The sequence below is a fragment of the Pogoniulus pusillus genome, chromosome 11 (genome assembly GCF_015220805.1).
Source record: "Pogoniulus pusillus isolate bPogPus1 chromosome 11, bPogPus1.pri, whole genome shotgun sequence".
In the NCBI taxonomy this organism is placed as follows: domain Eukaryota; kingdom Metazoa; phylum Chordata; class Aves; order Piciformes; family Lybiidae; genus Pogoniulus; species Pogoniulus pusillus.
The window spans coordinates 27,413,409-27,440,353 of NC_087274.1; the positions used below are offsets into that span (position 1 = coordinate 27,413,409).

Sequence of the window (26,945 nt, forward strand, 5' to 3'; positions counted from 1 at the left end):
TTGTTGTGCTTGGTTTGCAGGTATTCCAGCAGGAATCTCTACAGGTTTTTAAAGCAGATTTCCCTTGAAGGGAAAACAAAGCAGTGTCAGGGTTAGGTATAAATCCACAGAGTTCATCCTGAGAAAAACCTGAATTACCTACCTAAAATCCACCAGCATAGGAACAGTTCACTGCGAATGAGTAATCTCTTAATGCTACTTTTAACACATTGGAGGACCTATACCAGGAGCTCTCAGGATTATTGAGAGTTGTCTTGTGGTTCATTTGTTTTCATGGGTCTCCAGAGCTGGCAGCTTAGCAGAGGAAGGAGATGCACAGAATGGCAGGGGTTAGAAAGGACCTCTGGAGATCATCTATGCCAGAGCATCAAACCCAGTGTAGTTCAGAGCAGATCTAATTCCAACAAGCTGTACGGAGCAGGCAGCTGCTGGCAGTTATGGGGAGGCAGAAGTCACCCACTGGGGTCAACACCTGGGGACTGTAGTTGCAGATTGGGCTTCTAGCTTGCTACCAGGACACTGAGCAGCCACCTCTTGCAGGGAGGAAGGTGAGGCTGACCTGCTAATGGCAGCCCAGCCTACCTTTTGCAGTCTGTTTGAGTCCTAGGGCACTCGTGGATTTAGAATTGAGCACTGGTGGCTACTCCCTAATTTCCCTCTGTCAGCCAAGCAGGTTTAAATGGTTTGCTGTGTGGGTTGAGTTTACCTTCCTGATTTTTGCCTGAAAGGAACTAGGAAGTTTTGATCATTCATTACTGGAGAACACTGGGGACTGAACCTTCTAGGAGTGAGGCAGGTTCTGAAACTGTTCCAGATCTATCAAGCAGTGGGTGTCTATTTATATCCTGGACTGTGAAATAAAACATATCCACCTGCAGAGTTAAAGCAAAATACTTCAGATAATAGATTTAGATATCATTCTCCTCAGATTCACATTAGCTTCTTTCACAGTAGTTCCACTGTGGTGACAGGTATTCTCTAATGAAGCCAGCAGTTGACTTGGTTGTGCTTTTTCATGTATCTTAGAGGAAAAAAGTGAATCAATACTTGTTAGAAGAAAACTTGGCATTATTTGCTGAGAATTTTTAATGAGCTTTGATTAATGTGATGATAAGGCAAAGAAAAGTCTTTCCATACTTGGTGTGTTATTACAGCCCTCAAATATTATCCTTGTTGAAAATACTGCTAGATTTTCATTTTTCCCTAAACTGATTCTCTATTTTGGCCTTGCTTTGTCTTAAACAAGAGATTTGCTTACAGAAATGCACAGTAGTTAACTGATCACAGGATCCCAGGATGTTAGGGGTTGGAAGGGACCCAAGGAGATCATTGAGTCCAACCCCCCTGCCGAAGCAGGACCATCCTATCTAACACAGATCACACAGGAACACATCCAGACAGGCCTTGAAAGGCTCCAGGGAATGAGACTCCACAACCTCTCTGGGGAGCCTGTGCCAGTGCTCTGTGACCCTTACAGTAAAGAAGTTCCTCCTTGTGTGGAGGCAGAACCTCTTTTGCTGCAACTTACATCAGTTGCTCCTTGTCCTATCCCAGGGAGCAGTGAGCAGAGCCTGTCCCCCCACTCCTAGCAGCCCTCAAATACTTATAAACATTTATCAAATCCTCTCTAAGTCTTCTCTTCTCCAGACTAAGCAGCCCCAGGTCCCTCAGCCTCTCCTCATAAGCCATGCCCTCCTGTCCCCTCATCATCCTCATAGCCCTCTGCTGGACCCTCTCCAGCAGATCCCTGTCCCTCTTCAACTGGGGAGCCCAGAACTGAGCACAGTGTTCAAGATGAGGTCTCATCAGGGCAGAGTAGAGGGAGAGGAAAGCTTCTCTTGATCTTCCTAATTCATCTTCTTGGCCCCAAGGGCACATTGCTGTGCCATGGGTAACTTGTTAGCCACCAGGACTCCCATGTCCCTCTCCACAGGGCTGCTCTCCAGCAGTACTGTTGGATCTCAGTAAATATTTCTGAGCTACAGAATACATTTCAAATAGCTTCAGAACTGTATTTACATATGCACTTTCAAATTGTTTTCTTCAGAGTTATCTCTGTAACTTTTCCCAGACAGAGAGAATCACAAAATGTTAGGTTTTGTCTTTTTTTTTTGGTGTGGAATGTTGGTATTTTTTCAACACCATGCAGACAGGCAAATGGTTTGTGAGTGCTGAGCCTCTGTAGGCTCCTCTTGTTTGCTGCTGCCTTTTCTCCTCACACAAGCAAACCCACTGAAGTTTGTGAACCTGCAGTGATTGCTCTTGAAATGCAATTAATGGATGTGAGCTTAAATCTTAGCCTTGTTTAGTTCCTGTACTCTGTCTTGCTGCAAAGTCAGACTTCACTGAGATAAGCCTCAAAAACTAAACACTTTGTATGCAGTTTCTAGAACTTAAATTGTTGTTCACAAAGCATCCTGTTGCCTTCCTGACCTATTAAAATAGTCTGTACAGATGAAATGTAGGAAATTCATGCAGTAATATTCCTAAAATAACCACTGATTTAATGAAGGGTGTGATACAGGCCAGCTTGGATGAGGCCTTGAGCAACTTGGTCTAGTGAAAGGTGTCCCTGCCCATAGCAGGGGTTGTTGAAACTAAATGATCTTCAAGGTCCTTTCCAACCTAAACCATTCAATGAGGATGCTCAGAGGGCTGCAGCAGCTCTGCTATGAGGACAGACTGAAAGAGTTTGGGCTATTCTGTCTGGAGAAGTGGAGGCTCCCAGGTGACCTTCTTGTGACCTTCCAGGATCTGAAGGGGGGCTACAAAAAAGCTGGGGAGGGACTTTTCAGGCCATCAGGGAGTGCAAGGACTAAGGGGAATGAAGCTGGAGATGGATAGGTTCAGACTGGATGTCGAAAGGAAGTTGCTGAGCATGAGAGTGGTGAGAACCTGGAATGGGTTGCCCAGGGAGGTGATTGAGGCCCCATGCCTGGAGGTGTTTAAGGCCAGGCTGGATGAGGCTGTGACCAGCATGATCTAGGGTAGGTGGCCGTGGCCAGGGGGGTTGGAACTAAACGATTCTTGTGGTCCCTTCCAACCTGACTGATTCTATGATTCTCTGAATCCTCTGAACTTGTTTCCTTACAGTTGTAACTATCTTTAAATGATCCCTTCCCTCCACAAAGTTCAAACTTCAGGGAGAAGCATGGAAATGCAAAGTGCTTTGAAGTATGTAACAGAAAAGGAGACCTTGGATGATCCTATCAAGTAGTAAATGTAGTGAATTTACTGCTGGCTTTAATTAGTCCAGGTGATGAAGTGAGGCAAATAAGAAACAATAAAAGTGTCACTGGAAAGAAGAGGCCATTCCTTACTGGTTGTGAATTCAGTGCTCTCAATTAGATTACATTTATAGTGGCTGTGTATTTGCTTTTCCATTTGGCACAGAACTGAGGATATAGCATCTATTTTATCTGAGGAGGTTATTTCCTCACAACGATTACTGCTGAGTTTCAAACAGATGTCTGTTGTTTTTCTGTCCCATCCCCACAGAATCTGATTCTGTTTCCCACCTCTATAGTGCAGCCTCTCCTGCTCAAAGCAGGCTCTGTTACGGGATCAGAGCAGGTAGCTCAGGGCTTTATTTAGTTGTGTCTTCAGAGTTAATTCTTCACAGAGAGAGTGATTTCCCATTGGAATGGGCTGCCCGGGGAGGTGGTGGAGGCACCGTCCCTGGAGGTCTTCAAGAAAAGACTGGATGAGGCACTTAGTGCCATGGTCTGGTTGACTGGATGGGGCTGGGTGCTAGGTTGGACTGGATGATCTTGGAGGTCTCTTCCAACCTGGTTGATTCTATGATTCTAATTAAACCTCAGATCACCTCTGTGCAGTGTATGACTACAATGTCAGTGTCAGTGGAGAGATAGGGACAGTGGTGGTTTGTAAGGCAGCATACAACAGACAAGTGAGAAGCTTGTGGGTTGGTTGGATCCTGCTGTACAATTCCCTCTTCTACTCAGACCAGTAATTTCTTTCACCTTTGAACCTCCCTGAACCAGTATCACTTTGTTGGTTTGCATTCTGTTTACTGATAAGTGACAGAGATGATGTGAGGTTAGTGCTGGACACTATTAGTTAGACTGCTTCTTAAGGTTGTGTTTTCCTCTGTTCTCTCTGGGTCCTTGCCATGGTCAAGTGAGGACCTATGGTTTGGTAACTCTGCTTGCCATGGATGAGGAAGCCATCCATTACTGGCTTTCTTTAGTATCCTTTTCCTCAGTTGTCTCTTTCCCTAAATATGCAGTATCCAGGGGGAATCTTCTTTCCCATGGAAAAATCACAGAGTCCCTGTCTTTGCTGATTTAAGTGGATAGAAAGTTTTCCTGCCTCTTATCACTTTCTGGTGAGTGTGTGTGTGGGGGGGGTCTTGAAGGTCTACCTTCCTTGGGTAATCTTATGAGGAAGTGCAGTCCATGGGGTGAAGAAAGTGAGCAGAGAATTCTGTCAACAGTAGTTCACAGAGCAAGAAAGGAAGATTTGTGCCTGCCCCTTTTGCTTCTGGCAGGGGGTTGCTTTTAAGACACTCAGTTAATTTGCCTTGCAGCGGAAGAGAAGAAAATTCAGAGATGCTTTGGGTTGATTTTCCTCCTAATAAAAATGGGGAAGGGTGGTTGGAAAAGATGACCTTTGAGGGTCCCTCCCAACCCAATGCATTCTGTGATTCTATGGTTTTGAAGTCCGCACTGCTGTGATCTTGAGCAGGAGCTGTGGTAAACTGAGGAAACGATCCTGAAGGGCAAAAGGGAACGATTCCTTGTTGATAATTTGTTCATCTTTGTATCTTACCAGAGCTGAATAGTACTGAGTTGAAAGACTGCATCAGTGAGAACAGCCTCAGCAGCAATGCCAGCCTGCCCAGCGTCCAGAGCTGCCGACGCCTTCGAGAAAGAAGAGTTGCAAGCTGGGCTGTTTCCTTTGAGCGTCTGCTTCAGGATCCCATTGGGGTTAAATATTTCTCGGTAAGCTTTGAGGGGTGGTCACAGAATGACAGAATGGTAGGGGCTGGAAAGGATCTCCAGAGAACATCCCGTCCGACCTCCCTACCAGAGCAGGATTGCTCAGGGCAGGTCACTCAGGAATGCATCCGGGCAGGTTTTGAAAGTCTTCAGAGGAGACTCCACAACCTCTCCGGGCAGCCTGCACCAAGGCTCCCTCGCTCTCACCTTAAAGAAGTGTCTCCTGATGTTGAGGTGGGACCTCCTGTGTTCCATTGGTCCTTGCCCTGTCACTGGGCACCACTGACAAGAGCCTGGCACCTTCATCTTGGTACCCACCCCTCAGATATTTATAGATGATAATAAGACCACTTCTCAGCCTTCTCTCCAGACTTAAATAGCCCCAGGTCTTTCAGTCATAGAATCATAGAATGGACCAGGTTGGAAGAGACCTCCAAGATCATCCAGTCCAACCTAGCACACAGCCCTATCCAGTCAATTAGACCATGACACCAAGTGCCTCACTCAGGCTTTTCTTGAACACCTCCAGGGATGGTGACTCCACCACCTCCCTGGGCAGCCCACTCCAGTTGCAAATCACTCTCTCTGTGAAGAACTTCCTTCTAACATCTAGCCTAGACCTCCCCTGGCACAACTTCTTCTGTTGCTGGTTGTCTGGGAGAAGACACCAACCCCCACCTGGCTACAACCTCCCTTCAGGTAGTTGTAGACAGCAATGAGGTCACTCCTGAGCCTCCTCTTCTCCAGGCTAAACAACCCCAGCTCCCCCAGCCGCTCCTCGTAGGGTTTGTGTTCCAGGCCTTTCACCAGCCTTGTTGCCCTTCTTTGGACACGTTCCAGCACCTCAGCATCTCTCTTGTATTCATAGCAGAAATACTGAAGTCCCCAAATCATTCTTATAGCTCTCTGTGGGCCTCTGTCCAGCAGATCCCTGTCTCTCTTAAACTGGGGGGCCCAAAACTGTAAACTGTATTCCAGGTGTGGTCTTACCAGGACAGAGTCAGAGACTTTGCAAAACACTGGACACTGCTGCAGTCATATTCCTGTATCCTTTGTTCATTTTTGTCACTCTCCTTATGCAGGGCAAGAAACAGGAGAGCTTTCCTACACAGTTGTTATCTGAGCACCTTTCTGAGTTCTAACTGCTTCTCAGCTGAGGAAGGGCTGATAGTAACACACACATTGCTGTGCATTGCTGGTTGGCAAAATTTCATCTAGAAGTGGAGGCTCTGCTCTGCTTTTTATCTGAACTTTTCAGAAGCATCCCCATTTTGTAAAGCACTTTCATTTTGTTCTGTTCGTACAAGAAAAAGGCAGCAGCTTCCTAAGATCTGATCATCTGCTCACATTTACCCACTGGGGTGTTGAAACCATGTAGAAGGGTTTTTGAGTGGTATAGTAGCCTTTTTTCCAGGGAGACCTTAGAAGGGCTTCCCAGTACCTAAAGGGGGCCTACAAGAAAGCCAGGAAGGGACTTTTTTTTCAAGGGCTTGTAGTGATGAGATGTGAAGGAATGGATTGAAGCTTGAGGAGGGCAGATTTAGACTGGAGATGAGGAAAAAATTGTTTAGAGTGAGAGTGGTGAGACACACTGGAACAGGCTGCCTGGGGAGGTTGTGGATGCCCCCTCCCTGGTGGTGGTTTTAAACCAAACATTGCACAAGTGCATGTGTTAAAGAAACAGTCAATTTAAAGAACAACTGGAGAGTGTTGAAACTGATTGTGAGCACCACATCTCTGGGGACCCAGGGGAGATCCAGAGCCATTCTTTGCAACCTGGCTGTCACCAGGCTGTGCAGTTACAAATTTCTGCAGTATCCAAGATCCTTGAAGTATCCACGTGGAATTCATGGTGACATAGTAAAGCATCTTCATGCCTTTGGAATTCAGCATGCAGAGGCCTTTCCTGAAGACAGCTTTGTCACAGGGCAGGAATTGCTCTCTAAAAGGAAAAGATTTTGCATGTTGTGCAAATAGTTGCTGATTAGAGAGCAGCCATCCAGGAAGTGAGAGACCTGATTACAAGTTGCCTCCTCAAGTGGTTCAAGAGAACATCTCCAGCTTCCCAGCCATGCTTGACGACTCCTAGGTGACATCATGTCCCAGCTGGGGCACCACTCAAGTCTTCCTGCTGAAGCTGAAATGTTATACAGCCAGCTGTGCCCAAATTGTGTGTCCAGAGAGGAAGCCGGAGACTGGCTGTAGATTCGTAGTGAAGGCAGTGAGTGGGCAAGTGAGACCTTGGGTGCTGGTTCCTGCTCACTAATTTGATTCTCTTTTAATCTGTAATCACGTGTTAAATCTATAAATGTCCCCTGACTACTGTCTGGATTGTGTCTCATATGTTTGAGGTCTCAAGTTAGGTATCTGGAGAACTTTCAGTTTCAGTTGAGAGCTTGCTTGTGTATTTGGACTCCCTGTGTTGCAGTTCAGCTCCATTTCTTTCTCAAGCTGGACTCCCTAAACACTAACTAAATCTTAAAAGCACAAAGTTAAGTTTTAGGAGTTTCTGTGAAGATTCCTGTTACACTGCTTTCTGCCACAGCAGCAGTGTATGCCAAGGAAGAGTTGAGTGATACCGGCGTGACATTTCACAGGAACACAGGATGTTAGGGGTTGGAAGGTACCCAAGGACATCATCGAGTCCAACCCCCCTGCTGGAGCAGGACAATCCTATCTAACACAGATCACAGAGGAATGCATCCAGACAGGCCTTGAAAGGCTCCAGAGAAGGAGACTCCACAACCTCTCTGGGAAGCCTGTTCAGTGCTCTGGGACCCTCACAGTAAAGAAGTTCCCCCTTGTGTTGAGGAGGGATCTCATTTGCTGCAACTTACACCCATTTCTCCTTGTCCTGTCCCAGGGAGCAGTGAGCAGAGCCTGTCCCCTCCCTCCTGGCCAGTCTTCAGATACTTACAAACATTTATCAAATCCCCTCTAAGTCTTCTTTTCTCCACCCTAAAAAGCTCCAGGTCTCTCATTTGAGTCTAAGTTGTGGCTTGTAGGCTGCCTTTAATTTGAAGTTTTATTTTAAGACTGCTACCTAAAGAGTCATAGGATTAACCAGGTTGGAAGAGACCTCCAAGATCATCCAGTCCAACCTAGCACTCAGCCCTAGCCAGTCATCTGGAAAGCTCTAAAGTATGAACAACCATTGTTCCAATTACACGAGTGCCTCATTTTTTTAGAGGACTAAGTTAATTGTTGTTTCTATCTCCTTCTCCTTGGTTAAAATGCTTTAAACAAGTAAATAAATATATGCTGAGAGACTGTTGTGTGATACAAATCTGAATCAGGAACAGTTTGTGGCTGTTCTGTTTCCCAAGTGAATGAAGTGCCAGTATAAATTTGGATCTCCAGGTGCTGTAAGAGAGATGTGCCATGGTCTGGTTGATTGGATAGGGCTGGGTGATAAATTGGGCTGGATGGTCTTGGAGGTCTTTTCCAACCTGGTTGATTCTATGATTCTGTGTCCTCATTGTTGTGTGTTGTACTGGGGAATTTTTATTTTTCCTCTAAGAATCTATTTTCCATGGAGAACCACATCAGCAAGTAGTGATAAAAGATGTTGTGAAGTTATTTGATGCAGAAAGATGCTGTAATGAGTACAGAATTAATTACAGACACTCCCCAATAGACATCCACTCTATTAGAGTGCTAGCACTGCAATTAAAGACAGCTGGTTACAGCATGATTTTTAAATGCAGATATAAATCATTATCATAGACTGGCTCAGATTGGGAGGAACCCTTGAGATCATCTACTCCAACCTCCCTGCCCTAGACACCTCTCACCTAGACTCAACTGCTCAAGGCCTCATCCAGCCTGGCCATAAACACCCCCAGGGAGGAGGCAGCCACAACTTTTCCTGGGCAGACTATTCCAGAGTCTCACCACCCTCATACTGAAGAACTTCTTCCTAGGATCCAGTTTAACTCTTTCTCTGTTTCAGACTTTTCCCCCTTGTCCTTTCTCTAGACACTCTTAGTGAAAGTTCCACCCCAGCCTTCCTGTAGGATCCCTTCAGGTACTGGAAGGCAGCTCTAAGGTCTCCCTGGAGCCTTCTCTTCTTCAGGCTGAACACCCTCAGTTCCCTCAGCCTGTCCACACAGCAGAGATGTTCCAGGCCTTGGAACATCCACTGGTTTCTATTCTAATTAACATGAGGTTTCAAACTTCATCTTTGTACCTGCAAATCATTTGATCGTAACTTGATGGCTGCTTCTCAGTTGTGTCCATTTAAGAAGAAAGAGAAAGCAGAAGCACTGGATGCATGCTGGATGATAACAAGGAGAAGCACTAGATGTGTATTAGATGTGCATTTTTACCTCAGAGGAAAACTGACCTCTGAGACTGAAACATTGCCATTATCCAAACACAGAAAGCATCATAAGTGTGTTGTTTGAAACAAGTACCTTCTTTTCTTACAGGCTCTTACCTACTTGTTTTTCCCCCCCTAGGAATTTCTGCGGAAGGAATTTAGTGAAGAAAATATTTTATTTTGGCAAGCCTGTGAATATTTTAACCATGTACCTGCACATGATAAAAAAGAGGTAAGTCAGTGTGGTGTTTCAGTGGGATCATAGAATGCTTTGAATTGAAAGGGACCTTCAAAGGTGATCTCGTCCAACTGCCCTGCACTCAGCAGGGACATCTGCCACTAGATCAGGTTGCTCAGAGCCTTGTCCAGCCTGACTTTGCATTACCTCCAGGGATGGAGCCTCAACTATGTCCCTGGGCAACCTCTTGCAGTGTTCCATTACCCTCATGGTGCAGAACTTGTTGCTAACATCCAATCTGAATCTGCTCTTCTCTCATTTCAAACCGTTGCCCCTCGTCCTGTCACTGCAGGCCTTTGCAAACGATCCCTCTGCAGGTCCCTTTCAGGTACTGGAAGTATATGGTGCTGGGTCTTCAAAAATGATTACTCTTCAATTATTGGAGCTGTGCTTAGTTTTTGCATTGAGAATTCATTAAATTGGATTGCAGCCTTGGTTTAATTTTCACAGTCCCCTGAGAGCACTGTCCCAAGTTTTAGATGTTGGATATATCTGAACTGTGTTGAAGTGCAGAGGTAGCTCTGTAAAGATGAGCTAAGTTACACTGAGTGAGGAGAAGTGTAGCTGTAGTGGCCCAATGCAAGGGAGTTGAGAAGAAGTTAATTTAAGGTGCCAAGGAGAGTTAGCAATTATCCTCTGTCGTGTTCTTTTGGCCAGGCTGCCTCCGGTGGCCAAGGTAATGTGTTTATAGCTGACTTAGCTACGCCTGCTACTGTGAGTGGAATCAGGTTTGCTCACAAAAGATGCAAATCTCCATCTCCTGTAGTCCTACACTTGTGGTGAGTTTTGAATTCTGTGCAGGTTGGCAGCAGTTCTGTCTGCACCACAGCCAAATTGAGTCAACTTGACACTGTGGAAAGAGCTTCATCTTCCAGCCCCTCTTTGTTCTTTCATGGACCATTGAGGGCTTTCCCCCTCTACCCCTCACTTCCTTCTGTCTATGAACAATGTCTTTTCTGAGCAGCACCCTTAAGGGCTCTGAGCAGAGTTTGGTGGTTTCTTCATTATTTTCAGAATGTGGATGTTTCAAAGAAAACAAGCTAATAATAAAACATGAATGGGTTTGACTGTAATGATTCATATAGAAATGCTGCTTTTTCTAGCTCCCAGAAAAAGATGAATTTTAACAGTGATTGTGATGTAAAAGGTCTAAAAGTCTTTAAAAATCTAATGTCCTTTGCAAGGCAACATTTCATTTTCTTCTCACTTATTGCTTTCCTGCTTTATTTGAACTTTCATTTCGATGACAAATGTTGGGTATTTGCAATATGAAAGGGAAACCCTTATTTGTGTGCATGAAAGTAACAAAAGCTGTTGAATGAAAAATGCACAGCCATAGTGAGGAAAGTGGAATGGTTGTGTGGTGTTGGGTGGTGTGTATCAACATAAGAAGTGGCTGCCTGAAAACATGGTTTTAAAGCAAACATGCATTTAGCATTTCCTTTCTCTAGCTTTCTTACAGAGCTCGGGAGATCTTCAGTAAGTTCTTGTGTAGCAAAGCTACCACCCCAGTTAATATTGACAGCCAGGCACAGCTGGCAGATGATATTCTCAATTCCCCACATCCAGATATGTTCAAGGAGCAGCAACTTCAGGTAACCATAGAAAGCATGACTGCTGCACGTTTATGTCTGTTGTGTTTTCCTTTGAGTACTTTAACATCTAGTAAAAGTACTTCACATGATGTATGTTTTATTACATATAAAAAGACTTTGAAGGCAAACCCATATAGACTGTTGGCAGTTGGAAAAATAAAGCTGTGGGATGGGAGGCTGCTTGGTTGATTTTCTGTATATTTAGATGCTTGAGCGTGTCCAGAGAAGGGCGACGAGGCTGGGGAGAGGCCTTGAGCACAGCCCTACGAGGAGAGGCTGAGGGAGCTGGGATTGGTTAGCCTGGAGAAGAGGAGGCTCAGGGGTGACCTTATTGCTGTCTACAACTACCTGAGGGGTGGTTGTGGCCAGGAGGAGGTTGCTCTCTTCTCTCAGGTGGCCAGCACCAGAACGAGAGGACACAGCCTCAGGCTGCGCCAGGGGAAATTTAGGCTGGAGGTGAGGAGAAAGTTCTTCACTGAGAGAGTCATTGGACACTGGAATGGGCTGCCCGGGGAGGTGGTGGAGTCGCCTTCCCTGGAGCTGTTCAAGGCAAGGTTGGACATGGCACTTGGTGCCATGGTCTAGCCTTGAGCTCTGTGGTAAAGGGTTGGACTTGATGATCTGTGAGGTCTCTTCCAACCTTGGTGATACTGTGATACTGTGAATATTTGCATAGGTGTAGAGAGTTGCCATTAACTGAAAAACAATCTTAGAAACACTGCTGTTGAAATGAAGATGTAACACAAATCACTCCTTGTGCTGCAGCACTGTTGCATGTGGTGTTAGCATAGGGCACATGCATGTGGTTGCCTATACTCATCTTTAGTGGACAAATGTCTACACAAATAGCATCCAATTTTAGTTCAAGTGGCTTGTAAAATGTGGCTGTTGTGTTAAAGGGTCTTTGTGCTTCAGCAGGAATGTCAGACAGAACTTGTTGCAGCTGCTGGTGTCTGAAGAGCTCTGCAGTGGGTGTATTTCCAATAACTATTCATAGAATCAACCAGGTTGGAAGAGACCTCCAAGCTCATCCAGTCCAACCTAGCACCCAGCCCTGTCCAATCAACTAGACCATGGCACTAAGTGCCTCAGCCAGGCTTTGCTTCAACACCTACTGGAATGAGCTGCCCAGGGAGGTGGTGGAGTCACCGTCCCTGGGGCTGTTCAAGGCAAGATTGGACGTGGCACTTGGTGCCATGATCTAGCCTTGAGAATTGTGGTAAAGGGTTGGACTTGATGATCTGTGAGGTCTTTTCCAACCTTGTTGATACTGTGATACCTCCAGGGACAGTGACTCCACCACCTCCCTGGGCAGCCTATTCCAATGCCAATCACTCTCACTGCCAACAACTTCCTCCTAACATCCAGCCTAGACTTCCCCCAGCACAACTTGAGACTGTGTCCCCTTGTTCTATTGCTGGTTGCACAACAGCAGGGTGTTGTGATGTAACAAAAGGATGCCCTTAATCTTTTCTGTACAGTTTAATTTCCTCCTTTTTTCCCCCAAAGTAATCTCTCTGGTAACTCTGCCACCCTAAGATTTTATTAGTAGAAGTACTATTTAGAAGTCAAGGCTACAGTCTGGTGCATGAATGAAGCAGGTCACAGTCTTTAGTCTTCATGCAGCCTCAGATGATGCTGTTGGGGCAGTGTAAGCCAGTGCAGTATCTTTGTCCATCTGCAGAGTGGAGATGAAAAGGTAGCTTTAGCTGCTGGTCTGGTAGCTTCTGGCATTCCAGCATACACCTACCAAAGGCTAAGGCTTCTGTGGGAATTACCAGCCATGATCTTCCCTGACATTTTTTTTCTTGCATATCTTATCTTGGCTTTGTGGAGCCCATGCCTGAATTCCTCTTCAGCCTCTCTGAGCTGTTTCATGGAGCAGATGGTTTCTTGTGAGTTTGGTGCTGGGCTGCTGCAGATTTTCTTCCTCCTTTGAAAATGCTGTGTCCTTAGGTTAGAGGGTTCATAAAGTGGGTGAAAATGCTGATGTGAAATACTACCTGTGGGCCAGTCCCAGCTACGTGGCCTGTCTAGATGTGACTTCATCTCACATTGCCAAAGCCTCTCTAGCTCTCTCATCACATCACTCAGTCAGACCCATTCCTCCTGCAGCATTTTTCTGAACCTGTGCTAGGGAAAGAGATCAAAATATGTTTTACTTTAAACTGAAGCAGTGTATTTAACCAGGTCTAAACAATCTCATGCCAACTGGTGTTTACAGGTGAAGTCTCAAGTTTTGTGACAGTTGACTGTTGCCAGACAGCTTCATTTTCTTGATGTGTGATTTAAGCTTATGTAACCATTATCCTTTGCCTTTTGTTTTCAGATATTTAACCTGATGAAGTTTGATAGCTACACTCGCTTTCTCAAGTCCCCTCTGTACCAGGAATGCATCTTAGCTGAAGTAGAAGGTCGTGCTCTTCCCGATCCTCAGCGTGTTCCCAGCAGCCCCACCTCTAAACATAGTATCAGCTCAGAGAAGTCCAACATCTCAACACCAAAAAAGGTTGCCTTTATATTGTTATTATCTGAAAACTGTGTTCTGAGAGATGTTTAAGTTCTTTAGAAGCTCAAATGCATAGAATCATAGAATGGTTCAGGTTGGAAGGGACTTCAGAGCTCATCTACTCCAACCTCTCTGTCATGGGCAGGGACACCTCTCACCTAGATGCAGCTGCTCAAGGCCTCATCCAGCCTGGTCTTCGACACCCCCAGGGAGGAGGCAGCCACAACCTCCCTGGGCAGCCTATTCCAGAGTTCCACCACCCTTGTACTGAAGAACTTCTTCATCAGATCCAGTCTAAGATGCTGTATGAAACCCAATTGGAATGCCTGTTAGGTGGTGCAGGCAAAACATCATTACAAAATCTTTGTACGTGCAGGGAATTGTTTTTTTCTTTCTTTAAAATCCATACTTTTGGATCAGAATTTTGGCTATTGACTCCCTGAATAGAACTCTGTGTCTTTGTTATTATTACATATGTAGAAATGGAAACAAACAAACAAAAAAGGTGATTTTAGTACATCAGTTCAGAAGCTGGATAAGCATAGACACTGGGATGGAGCTGTGATATTTTAACCTGTGCTGAGAGCAGGCATTTTAGCTGAAGTTATCAGAGAAGGCTCAAGCTAATCTTAGCAGAAGTTATCAGAGAAGGCTCAACCTAATCTAACTCATCTTTGCAGAGGACAGTTTTTTACAATTTCCTAGCCTCTGCTGAACTAAGGCAGTTCTGTCTGAACCAGAGTCAACTGCTTAAAAATTAGACCTCTAGTCATGCTGATCTTGACACTTTATGAAGACTTTATTTTTGTGTCATCTAGATAACACCACCATGCTATTACATAACTCTGGGTAAATTATAACTTTGCATTTTCCATGTCAATCACTGCACATTAGCCCATCTGCTATTCAGTATTTTTATGACTAGGAACCTTTTTAATAGTGGCATTTTAAGGGATTCTCTAATAATATAACAGGAGTTCGGTTTAAATTCAAGCATTCCTGATGTTTGCATTCTTCAGCTCTAGTAAATACTTTGATCATGCTTGTAGATGTTGAACAGTGCTTTATCATTGTCTTTAAATGTAGGTCATGGTCAAACCTAGCCTAGGGAAAATACCTGCAGTGACATTGTGTATTTTGATGGCAGGGCAGGTGGCCTTTCCATGTTACTCTAGGCTAGGACCATGAAGATGATCAGGGGGCTGGAGCACCTCTGCTACAAAGACAGATTGAGGGAGCTGGGGTTGTTCAGCTTGGAGAAAATAAGGCTCCAGGGAGACCTCAGAGTACCCTGCCAGTGCCTGAAGGGGGCTACAAGAAGGCTGCAGATCTGTTTCCAAAGACCTGCAGTGATAGGACAAGGGGCAGTGGTTCAAAACGACAGAAGAGCAGATTTAGATTGGATGTGAGGAATAAGTTCTTTAGCATGAGGGTGGTGGAACATTGCACAAGGTTGCCCAGGGGGGTATTTGAGGCCCCATCCTTGTAGACATTCAAAGTCAAGCTCAACAAGTCTCTGAGCAACCTGATCTAGTTGAGGATGTCCCTACTGAGTGCAAGGGGGTTGGACTAGATGACCTTTGGAAGTCCTTCCCAACCTAAACCATTCTATGATTACTGGTGAGCTGTGGAGGGTTCTTTGATATTTTCAAGTATCTGTGGCTTGTTTCCAGCTATCCTTTTGTACTCCCTGCAAAGTAGCACATTTTCATCTATGTATTTCTTTTTGTTTCCACTGGGTTTTGGGGTTGTTTTTGGTTGCTATCAAAGGGCATGCTGGCAATACACTTGTGGGTGGGGTAAAGGAGACAGCTAACCTGAGGATCACACTCTTGTTTTGAGAAGCAGTGTGGGATGGTTTATTTTTAATAATACACTTATAGGTGCGATCCAAGCAATGATTTCATTGTGTTTTGTGGTAGTTAAGTGGTAAATCAAAGTCAGGAAGATCTTTAAATGAAGAGTCAGGAGAGGAAGACACTGAGAAGAAGAAAAGGGGAACGTTTTTCTCGTGGTCAAGAAGTAAGAGTTTGGGAAAATCACAGAAGAGGAAAGAAAATGGTGATTATCCAAATGGTGAGTATCCAATACCCCAGCAGATGCAAAGTGGTTTCAGCAGTCATGTGGCTAAGCTCGTGGTGTTTAGTTGGTATCTGAATGTCTCGTGGGTGTGAAACTGTTAACTCAGAAGTTCATAGGGCATCTAGTATCACTGAAAGTTTTGTGATGTACAAATAAATAGGTTAAAGCTTGGGCATATTTGAATTTGATTTCATTGACATCCAAGAGACTCTTTCTCCTTTCCACTAGACTCTGCATTTCTATGTACTGGCTTTTGCTTTTGCAAACAAGAGAGCTACTGTTGCTAGTCAGAGAATTTCAGTCCTGTACAGAAAAGTTTGGGAGCTTTATGTGCCAGCAGTGCTGAAGTTGCAGCTAATGAAAAAGGCCTTCCTCTGCACTGTCCTACCTTTATTCCTTTTACTGGTACTGTACAGCTTTGTCCACTTTCAAACACTCTTACTACGTAACTCCTCCTTTCCTGACTGAAATGAAATACGAATATTCAGAGCTGTGAAAACTCTTATGATCTGCTGCTTTGTGACTGAACTGGTGTTGAGAGTTTAAGGAAGAGCACCCTTATGAAAGCACCTGGCTGTGGCCTCTAGAGGAGGAGGTGAAAGTTTTGCATTAACTCATTCCACTGAGTTAGAAATAAAGGAGAAATTCCACAGAAGCACCAAATTTCAACCATGTCCTAACCATGGTTTCTTCTTCTCTATTTTCTAGTTGAGGCCCAGACCCACGAGATACCTCTGCTGATCTGGATAGTTTCAGTGTTCTCATTATGTGGAAAACTCACCAGAGACATTTGCAAAGATCATAGAATGAAACTTCTGAATATGAGCAGTGTTTGGCTCAGGTTTTAGCTTTCTAACACCATCCTTATTTTAAAAACATTTATATGCCTTCAAAATATTAGAAGAGGTAGAAGAATTTTCACATCACAGAGTCTTTAAAAACCTGTGAAGTTTGGTGGGTTTTTTTTGTGTTTTAAAAGAGGTTTAATGTATTATTTCTTTAGGTTAGATAACCACAAAATACTTGACCAAATACTGGTTTGGTTCTCCATGCCTCAAGGCAAAATATGAAGAGTTTGGTGTTTTATCCTTCAATTAAAAAAAAAAAACATCATTTTTCTGACCAGAGGAGTTAACAACTGAAAGAACTTTCTGTATTATAATAGGTAATAAAAAATAAGCTGTGTTTTTCTTTAACTGATTGCTGCTTCTTTCCACTAACAGATTCTATTCAGTCCAATGGATTATCATACAGAAGGGAATCACAAGGCTCCATGTCATCAACTGCTAGTCTTGACCTGGTAATGGCTGTCTCTTAATAATGAAGTGGGGAAGCAGTGAATTACTGATTCTCTAAGTAGTGTGAAGTCATTTGTTTGAAGCAATCCTTTGAGCAAGGGTCCTTGGATGATACAGTTAGAGGGCAGGATGTGGTATTAAGCAGTTTTAGAATGCTAGAGATGTAACTGTGTTCATCTGCTGCTGCTTATTTTTGTTCTTGTAACAGAAAAGTGTCCTTTGCATCTTGTCTGTCTTGCCTTCAGACCACCAGTAAACTTCCAGAACAAAGGGAGCTATTCTAGCTCTTCAAAACCAGCTTTTTCCACACCTTTGAGGTTCTGTTCTGAGCCATCACATTTTAAAGCTTTCCCTCTGTTTGAACTGTATGCACATTGTATGAGGCTGATTTCTGTGATACCAGTGCCTGTCCTGCTTTGTTTTCTGGGAGTCTGTCTTCTTGTCTGTCATTTTGCCTTATTCTGCTCCTAAAACCTGAGAAAGGAGAGGTAAGGAATTTTATTGCAAAGACTGTGATTTTTGTCTCAGCATGTAGGAAAATAACCAGTGAAGTCGCTGTGATTTCTGTTCTTCAAGTTCTATCTTCACAGTGTAAAGCTAATGAAATGCAGCATTAAAACAGCATTAACAATAGAACATAAATGTAATACTCCAAATTTAGTTCAGCTGCACTGATAGGGAGGAAGAACATATATAAAAGAAAATCTCAAGTTCTTTTGGTGCTCTGGGTACCCCTCTACTAGAGGTGCTCTGGGTACCCCTTTACTAGACTGGATTCTAGCAACTGTGTGATTTTTTGTTTTCCCTATGCTGCAAACATTGATCAGGAAGCAAGCATTGGCAAATCATGGAATCAAACAGATTGGAAGAGACCTCCAAGCTCATCCAGTCCAACCTAGCACCCAGCCCTGTCCAGTCAACTGGGCCATGCCACTAAGTGCCTCATCTGGGCTTTGCTTGAACACCTCCAGGGATGGTGACTCCACCTCCCTGGGCAGCCCATTCCAATGCCAATCACTCTCTCTGGCAACAACTTCCTCCCAACATCCAGCCTAGTCCTCCCCTGGCACAGCTTGAGACTGTATCCCTTGTTCTGTTGCTGGTTGCCTGTCAGAAGAGAGCAACCTCTCCTGGCTACAGCCTCCCTTCAGGTAGTTGTAGACAGCAATGAGATCTGCCCTGAGCCTCCTCTTCTGCAGGCTGCACACTCCCAGCTCCCTCAGCCTCTCCTCACAGGGCTGTGTTCCAGGCTCCTCACCAGCTTTGCTGCCCTTCTCTGGACACATTCCGGCATCTCAACTTCTCTCTTGAATTGAGGATCCCAAAACTGGACACAGTACTCAAGGTGTAATGCAGAAAACCCTTAGCTTAAAAGTGAATTTGTTTTTTTCACTGTGATGTTGTCTTTATCGAAATATTCCCTCCCCAGGATTTCAATCTACCAGATATTGGTGATATTTAGAAGCATTTCTGAACTGTAATCATGGTCCAAAGTGTGCTTCTTGGCTTGGTTCCATTTGTATGGACTCTGAACCTTCATGCATGTGCCTAAATTCATGATTATATTATTATATTTCCTGTATTTAATCTTGTGCATATTCCATGTTCTTGAATACTGTGTTCAGTTTTGGGCTCCCCAGTTGAAGAGGGACAGGGATCTACTGGAGAGAGTCCATCAGAGGGCTATGAGGATGATGAGGGGACAGGAGGGCATGGCTTATGAGGAGAGGCTGAGGGACCTGGGGCTGCTTAGTCTGGAGAAGAGAAGACTGAGAGGGGATTTGATAAATGTTTATAAGTATCTGAGGGCTGCCAGGAGAGGGGGGACAGGCTCTGCTCACTGCTCCCTGGGATAGGACAAGAAGCAATGGGTGTAAGTTGCAGCAAAAGAGGTTCTGCCTCAATACAAGGGGGAACTTCTTTACTCTGAGGGTCACAGAGCACTGGCACAGGCTCCCCAGAGAGGTTGTGGGGTCTCCTTCCCTGGAGCCTTTCAAGGCCTGTCTGGATGTGTTCCTCTGTGATCTGTGTTAGATAGCATTGTCCTGCTCCAGCAAGGGGATTGGACTTGATCTCCTTGGGTCCCTTCCAACCCCTAACATCCTGTGATCCTAGTTTTCGCATTGGGCACTGACTTTTCTTCTTTCTATGTTTTTGTTTCTTTTCTGTCAAGTCTGAAACCTCCAGATTGCCTGCATTTGTGCCAGAGAAAGACAAATCTCCCAAATACTGCTGTGTAAACCTGCCAGATGGTTCATCCAGCAAAATGGCTGTTAAATCTGGATTCTCCATCAAAGAGGTGCTATCTGGGGTCTGTGAGAAGCATGGCATTAACATAGCTGCAGTGGACCTTTTCTTAGTTGGAGGTGATAAGGTATTGCATATTCTCTGCCTCTTTTCCAACCATTTTCCTCGGCATTTTGCTAATAAGGAATTCTGTCCTCTCAGTAGTAATACAGAGCTCCTGCACCTACCCACAGCTTTACAATCCTAGTGAATTGAAGGAGGGTTTTAGTGGTGGAGTACTGTGGTGTCTACATGACAGAAAGCAGAGAGCTTATGACAAGGATTTCCCTGTAATAAGAAGTTAATTTAGGTATCTAGTCCATGTAATTTTCCCAGGGGAGTGGTTAGCTTCCACATTATTGGAATTACCCATGAAGAAAACAGAAGCATTGTAGTAGATTTCTTCATTAAAGCAGAGAGGCATAGAATCATAGAATTAGTCAGGGTTGGAAGGGACCACGAGGATCATCTAGTTCCAACCCCCTGCCATGGGCAGGGACACCCTACCCTAGAGCAGCCTGGCCAGAGCCTCATCCAGCCTGGCCTTAAACACCTCCAGAGATAGGGCCTCAACCACCTCCCTGGGCAACCCATTCCAGGTTCTCACCACTTTCATGCTGAAGAAGTCCCTGCTCACGCCCAGTCTGAATATCATAATGTCAGTCAGTTGTTCAAAAGTGAATGTGATGAATTTATGCTAAAATGAAGGTGCATGTTTAAATATTGAGAAAAAATTCCAAGGCAAACATATGCCATTGTTGGGAGAAGGAGAGTGATGGCTCTTACTTCAACAGAAGTGTCTCCAAATCAGAGAGAAGTTGTGCATGTGAAACATTTCTTGTCTCAAATTCGCACTTCTCATCAACGGATGAGCACAGTTGTGCCTGTTCTTTTAGAAGACTTTCAACTTGCCATATTTTCTAATGCATCCATTCAATAATTTATTTAAACTGAAGGACCTAAGCTTGTTTTTAAAACACTGAGCTCCAGAAAACCTGCTGGCTGCAGTGGAAGTTGAAGCTTGGTCTTTATCTCACAACTAGACAAAAATCAGAGAATGCTAGGATGGCTCAGGTTGGGAGGGACCTCAGAGATACCTACTCCAACCTCCTTGCTGTGGTCAGGGACACCTCTGAACTAGACTCAGCTGCTCAAGGCCTCAGCCAACCTGGCTTTCAACATTCCCAGGGACATAAATAAAGTGACCACAAAGAAACAAAAGTAAGCCAGGTGCAGTCATGTGGCATATGGTAACTGAATACCTGCTAGAACACTTGTAAACTGTAGCCATGATTTTCTGAGTTATCTGGGGAACAAAAACAACACAACATAGTTAGACACTCAGTAGCAAATGAATTATAGATATTTTTTAATTAATTTGCCCTCTCTCTCTCTTTCTGTTCTTGACATGTGCTTCATAGCCACTTGTATTGCACCAAGACAGTAGCATCCTGGAGTCTCGGGACCTACGGTTAGAGAAGCGCACTTTATTTCGGTAAGGTACTGGCTTTGGCCACCTCACTCTTTGCAGTGCACTGAAGTGTATTGTCACTTCCCTGTGTAGAAAACAGAGAAGACTTGGTCTGGATCCAGTAAAAAAATCCAGTTAGCCATGCAGTGCAACATCTTAGATCGTAACCTAGGATGTGCTAGGGGACCTCAGGTTCCCGTTCGCTGTGCAGGCTGTTAGAACAAACAGAGCTTAGTGCCATGCAAAGAGTCTGATGCGAAGAAGGGAGGTGACCTGATGTTTGCAACTGAACACGACTGACACTGTGTCTTGCAGTGAACTCACAGTTGGAGTTTCTGCTGCAGTAGAGCCCTTCTTTACTGCAACTTGCACTAACACTTCAGCAAGAGATAGACATTTCATTGGAGAATCTTAGAATGGTTTGGTTTGGAAAGGACCTTCAAGATCATCCAGTTCCAGCCCCCTTACCACGGGCAGAGACATCTTCCACTAGACCAGATTGCTCAAGGCTTCATCCATCCTGGCCTTAAACACCTCCAGGGAGGGGATATCCACCACCTCCCTTGGCAACCTGTTGCAGTGTTTCACCACCCTCACTGTAATCTGCAGTCTGAATCTCTCTTACAGCTTAAAGCCATCCCATCTCACTCTGTTGCTACAAGCTCTTGTAAAAAGCCTCTCCCCAGCTTTCCTGTAGGCCCCCATTCAGATACTGGAAGGCCACAAAAAGGTCTTCTTGGAGCCTTCTCTTCTCTAGACTGAACAGCCCCAACTCTCTCAGTCTATCCCTGTAGGAAAGGTGCTCCAGTACTGTCCAATATTGTTTTCTCTTATCCAGTTTTTCAAAGTACTGGTTTTTTTTTTTGTCCAGAATGCCATAAAATGTTTTAATGTTCTGAAATTCTAAAAATACAAACTAATGCTGTGAAAACTCCTGAAGTAATTAGTTCAGGACAAAGTAATGGGGTAGAATGTTTGTGTTACGTTACTGAGTGATGCTTTTGGAGTGGTCTAATTTTGTTTGCCAGGCATTCTTCCTTTTGGCTTTGTATTGCTTTTCTTTAGGAAGCAGGACTAGTTCCTGTTTAAGGTTCTTCAGTTTACTGACTGTGATATGGCCTATTTGATTTCCAAATGGAGATTGAGCAGTCTCTTATGAGGTGTGAGTTTGTGGAGATGGCAAATTAAAAAGGAACTCTAAGTGGGTGGTACCATATGTTACTTGTGTGTTAATTAAGATGGAGAAATGTTCTAGGTGATTTCCTTCTGTGGGTAGACAATGTGTAAGCAAAGCCACTCAAATATTTGGAGTGTTTTCAGACAGAAGATCACTACTTTGTGGGTACACTTGGGTACCTGAATGGCTGCCACTTCAGTGCTAATTACCAGCTAATGATTGAAATGATCATTTCTGTTCAGTAGCTGATGTGTTCAAAAGAAATAGGAAAGACAAAGTTGGAGTTATTTGGGTTTCTTGCAGAAGCAGAAATCATAGAATGATTTGGATTGGAAGGGACCTTCAAGATCATCTAGTTCCAACCCCCTGCTGTGGGCAGAGACAGCTTCTACTAGTCTGGATTGCTCAAAGCCTCATCCAACCTGGCCTTGAACAGTTCCAGGGTGGAGACATACTTTGTTTGTTGGAATATTTCATTGACAGTAGGATTGATGTGTTTCAGGCTGGATCTGGTTCCAATCAATCGATCGGTTGGGCTGAAGGCTAAACCCACCAAACCTGTTACAGAGGTCTTAAGGCCTGTGGTTGCCAAATATGGTTTAAATCTGAATGAACTTGTGGCAAGACTAGTAAGTATCTTTTGATGTAATTCAAGCTGCAGTCTTTTGTTATCTGGAGAAGATCTTATGACAGTCCTTGGAATTACTCCTGTCATTCTAATTAGACATTAAAATCTGTATTTATAACTACAGGTTGAGGTGAAAATGCACAGTGATCATAACTATTGTGCTTAATTGTGGCTAACTCAAAGCTTTAGTCTGCATCTGGTTTCTGTTATCACTCAGAATAAATTAAACACCTTAAATAGTAGAACCTGATCCTAGCTTCTTCCAGAGTGCAACTTTTCCCATTAGTAGCCAGGGAAATTTGCTTAAGATTAGTTAAAGCTGTTGTTCCATTATCCTGGGAACCATTAAAGGCCTCTCACATAAAGTTTCTGCCTGGTCCCAATTCTCTACCAATAAATCCTTGGCCAGCATTTCCCCTGTGATTCCTTTGTGAGGGAATATCAAGGAATGGAAGGGTACTTCCTTGGCAAATTTCTGGAATGTTTTGGCTGAACCAGCCCATATTTCATAAAATAAATTGAACAACACAAATATGAATGGAGATAACATCACTTGAAGAAAATGATAAAATCCCCAAGCTACACCCAATTGAGAGATCATCTCAGACTCTGTGATGGTTTGGGTGTTCCCCACACTTAGGAAAATCACCCAGACTAGACTCAGTCAATCTGGAAGTTGAAGAATGAAGCTGTATTTACAGCTTAGCACAATATGCAAGCAGATATTTACAATCTATACAGCTATAGGCAGAAATACACAAGTTAAAGAGCAATACAGAACCACCACACCCCTCCCAGAAACCTGACTCCCCAGACGGGGCTCCCAACCACCCTTTCACCTTCTCCCCACCCCTCTACCTTACCCCAGGCTTTGCCTTATGTTCAAAGGTGAGTTTGAGGGGTTGGACAGGGGAGTTAGGAAGCAGAAGAATTAGTCAGGCAGCAAGTTAGGGAGGGAGAAGTTCATGCAGCCCCAAGAGACAGAGAGCAACTCTGTTATCTATATTTATGTTCTTGTTTTTATACATCTCAGCAAGCCTATGAATGGAGCAGACATCAGCATTGTTTCCTTTTCACAGCCTATCATCTAATTCCTCTCACCACAATATCCCAGCTAGGCTCAAACTAGCACAGACTCCCTCTGAAAAACATGCTTTGCTGACCATACACAGTGCAGAGTATTTGTGCACCCTTGTAAACTAGATCACCACCTTCTCCCTGTGGACTCTTTCCCCCCTCAAAACCCAAACTGAATAAATATTTTTAGAGGAGTAGGAGAAAAATACTGAGGCTACACCAAAATATAAAAATGCTTTGCTTTTTCTCCTCCAAAAAAAAGTCAGACTGCATAAATTTGTTCTGAAAACAGCTTTTTCTCTGTTATATACAAACTGTGATCCGACTTTAGAGTGGTGAGCAGGAACCGCTTGATCTCGGTGTCCCTATATCTAATCTGGATGGTCAGCGGGTGGTTCTGGATGAAAAAGAGCCAACAAAGGGCAGAGGTAAGTTGCCATAAAGACTTTGATTTCCAACACCCAGTCAGTTGACTCGGATTAGTTTCTTCTCTTGGTGGGAAGGCAAGGTACACGTGATGACATTTAGGTATGTCACCTCTAGCGTTTGTTCCTTTTCACTGAGTGCAGCTTGTGAAGGTTGAAGATGAAACTCATCTGTTCATAGAACCCTAGAACTGCTCAGACTGGAAAGGACCTCCCTCAGAGAGCATCTACTCTATCTGCCCTGGGCAGGGATGCCTCTTGACTAGGCTGCTGAAGGACTCATCCAACCTGGCCTTCTCCAGGGAGGAGGCAGCTACAACTTCCTTGGGCAGCCTATTCCAGAGTCTGCCCACCTTCATACCGAAGAATTTCTTCCTAAGATCCATCTCTCTCTCAGCTTCAAACCATTGCCCCTTGTCCTGTCTCCAGACACCCTTAGGAAAAGTCCCTCTGCAGCCTTCCTGTAGGATCCTTTCAGATATTGGAAGGCAGCTCTGAGGTCTCCCTGGAGTCTTTTCCAGACTGAATACCCCCAGCTTCCCTCAGCCTGTCCTCATAGCAGAGGTCCTGCAGCTTTTGGATCATCTTTGTGACATTCTCTGAATTCTCTCCAGGAGCTCTGTGGCCTTCTCATGATGAGGACAGCAGAGCTTGTTGATAGCAAGCACTTCACTCTTGCTGTAGGAAATTTTACACTGCTAATACTTGAAGATTTGGATTCACACATGTTCAGGGACACAGTGCCAAAGAGCAGTAATGAAAATCAAATGCCACACAACTTCTCTAAATCTGCCCATTAATTCATTAAGAAGAAACATTCTGTGGAAGTAAAAGAGATGCAGTTTGTGCAGCAGCTCTCTCTACTGCTAGGGGAACTCCCTTCTTTAATATGAAAAAGCAGTTAAGCCTACATCTCTGCTTGTGGAGTGCTGATTTCTGGAGATAATACTAAAAATGATGTTATTTGTGATCTCCCTGGACAAAATAATATGAAAAATGAGAAGTTGATCAACTGAACAGCTCTTGACACGATTAATGTGCTCGTTTAATATAAGCAGCCTTGAGAGTAAAGGTCTGATTTCATTAGGAGACCTTTTTATAGACATAGAACACTTAGTTATTAAAATGAAATTAGATGTGGTTAAATTAAATTGTGGAAGAGCAGAGATCCTCTCTGGGAAAGAAGTAAGAGCATAAAGGTGGAGGTTTATTGAGGAGAATCAGATTTGTCATTTTTCTGGGAAGCAGAACTGATTGTCATTTTGAAAACAGAGCTAAATCTAAATACTCTCATGGATGATTGAAGTCCTACAAGGGGAAACTGGAATCCTGTGTGCTGCCTGCTGCTGCAAAAGCCTCAATCACAGGATTGTTCAAGCAGTAGCCTGAGTTTGTGGCAGTATAGCAGTGGAAAAATAGGCCAGAATTCTGTGTTTGCAGCTCAGTCTTCAGTTAGTATATTTCTTGTAGGCTGATGTAGTTGGAAAGAGCCATTTAGCATGTCATAGATTGATAGAATAGCTCAGGTCGGAAGGGACCCTAAAGATCATCTACTGTGTCTCCACCATGGACTGGGAAGCCTCTCAGCTAGACACAGCTGCTCAAGGCCTCATCCAACCTAACCTTCAACACCCCCCACCTCAGGGAGGAGGCAGCCACAATCTTCCTAGGCAGCCTATTCCAGAGTCTCACCACCCTTGTACTTATTCCTAAGATCCAGCCTAACCCTACTCTCTCTCTCAGCTTCAAACCATTTCCCCCTTGCCCTGTCTCTAGACACCCTTATGAAAAGTCCCTCTGCAGCCTTCCTCTAGGATCCCTTCAGGTGCTGGAAGACAGCTCTAAGGTCCTTCCAGAGTCTTCTCCTCTCTAGGCTGAACTACTCCATGTAGAAGCAGACCAGGAGGATATGGCTATGTCTAGAAAACAGTTGATGCATGGATCAGGTTGGAAAAGACTTTTTGGTGGCCTTTTCTCCTGAATTATTTTTTTTCTTCTTCTCTAAATTCTGAATTGTAGAATTACAAAGTGAATGATTAGCTCTTTGATTTAAATCAACTGAAAATTTAGGAGAATCATAGAACCAAGCAGGTTGGAAGAGACCTCCAAGCTCATCCAGTCCAACCTAGCACCCAGCCCTGTCCAATCAACCAGACCATGGCACTAAGTGTCTCATCCAGGCTTTGCTTGAACACCTCCAGGGGTGGTGCCTCCACCACCTCCCTGGGCAGCCCATTCCAATGCCAATCACTCTCTCTGTGCAGAACTTCCTCCTAACATCAGCATCTTTAATTTCTACTTTAAACTTCAACTATTTTATTACCAGCATTAGGAAAATGAGAAGATGGAGGGAGATTCTGGTAGGTTTTAGGTGAAAAGTGACAGGGCTACCTACTGTGCTCACTCTTTATTTTCTGAGTACATCTTCATTTTTAAAGCCAAAGGTTTGTTTTTTTGTTTTTTTTTTTTGTTTTTAATCAAAATAATCTGGTTTGTGCATCACTGTTGCTTAAATATTAACTTCACTGGGAAATGATATGTTTGTAGTTATGGAAGGTGTGTTTCTGTCCAGTGTTTACAGATAAACAGAAAGGTGCATCAGTCAAACCGACTGCAACCGTCACCACTTCAAGAAGCCAAGTGTCCACTGTAAGTCTTCTGCAGTGATTTTTGTCCCTTGGATCACCTTTTGTTTCCTTCTGGAGTTCTATCCTAAAAGCTGCCAAATGCTGTAACTCGACTGAGGGTAGCTGTAACTCATCTGACATTTCCCCCACTGTCAACAGCATTTCTATGTGAGAACTTTGTCTTCATGACTATGAGTCAAAAAGCTCTTCGGCTGTGTTGTCTTCGTTTTGTCATGTCTCATGGGCTTAT

The 26,945-nt window shown here is 44.1% G+C and overlaps 1 protein-coding gene across 7 annotated transcripts in view; it reads left to right on the plus strand.

Annotated features, from left to right (window-relative positions):
* The window catches only part of RGS12 (regulator of G protein signaling 12), a 95,135-nt gene that overhangs the window by 47,487 nt on the left and 20,703 nt on the right, over positions 1 to 26,945 (plus strand). For all 7 annotated transcript variants that reach the window (XM_064151608.1, XM_064151609.1, XM_064151610.1 and 4 more), the window contains 11 exons: positions 4,795 to 4,964; positions 9,422 to 9,514; positions 10,972 to 11,115; positions 13,445 to 13,624; positions 15,547 to 15,700; positions 16,930 to 17,006; positions 19,178 to 19,378; positions 20,712 to 20,785; positions 22,441 to 22,567; positions 23,975 to 24,071; positions 26,641 to 26,717. In XM_064151608.1, coding sequence (XP_064007678.1) covers positions 4,795 to 4,964; positions 9,422 to 9,514; positions 10,972 to 11,115; positions 13,445 to 13,624; positions 15,547 to 15,700; positions 16,930 to 17,006; positions 19,178 to 19,378; positions 20,712 to 20,785; positions 22,441 to 22,567; positions 23,975 to 24,071; positions 26,641 to 26,717 — 1,394 coding nt within the window. The remainder of the gene's footprint in view (positions 1 to 4,794; positions 4,965 to 9,421; positions 9,515 to 10,971; positions 11,116 to 13,444; positions 13,625 to 15,546; positions 15,701 to 16,929; positions 17,007 to 19,177; positions 19,379 to 20,711; positions 20,786 to 22,440; positions 22,568 to 23,974; positions 24,072 to 26,640; positions 26,718 to 26,945) is intronic.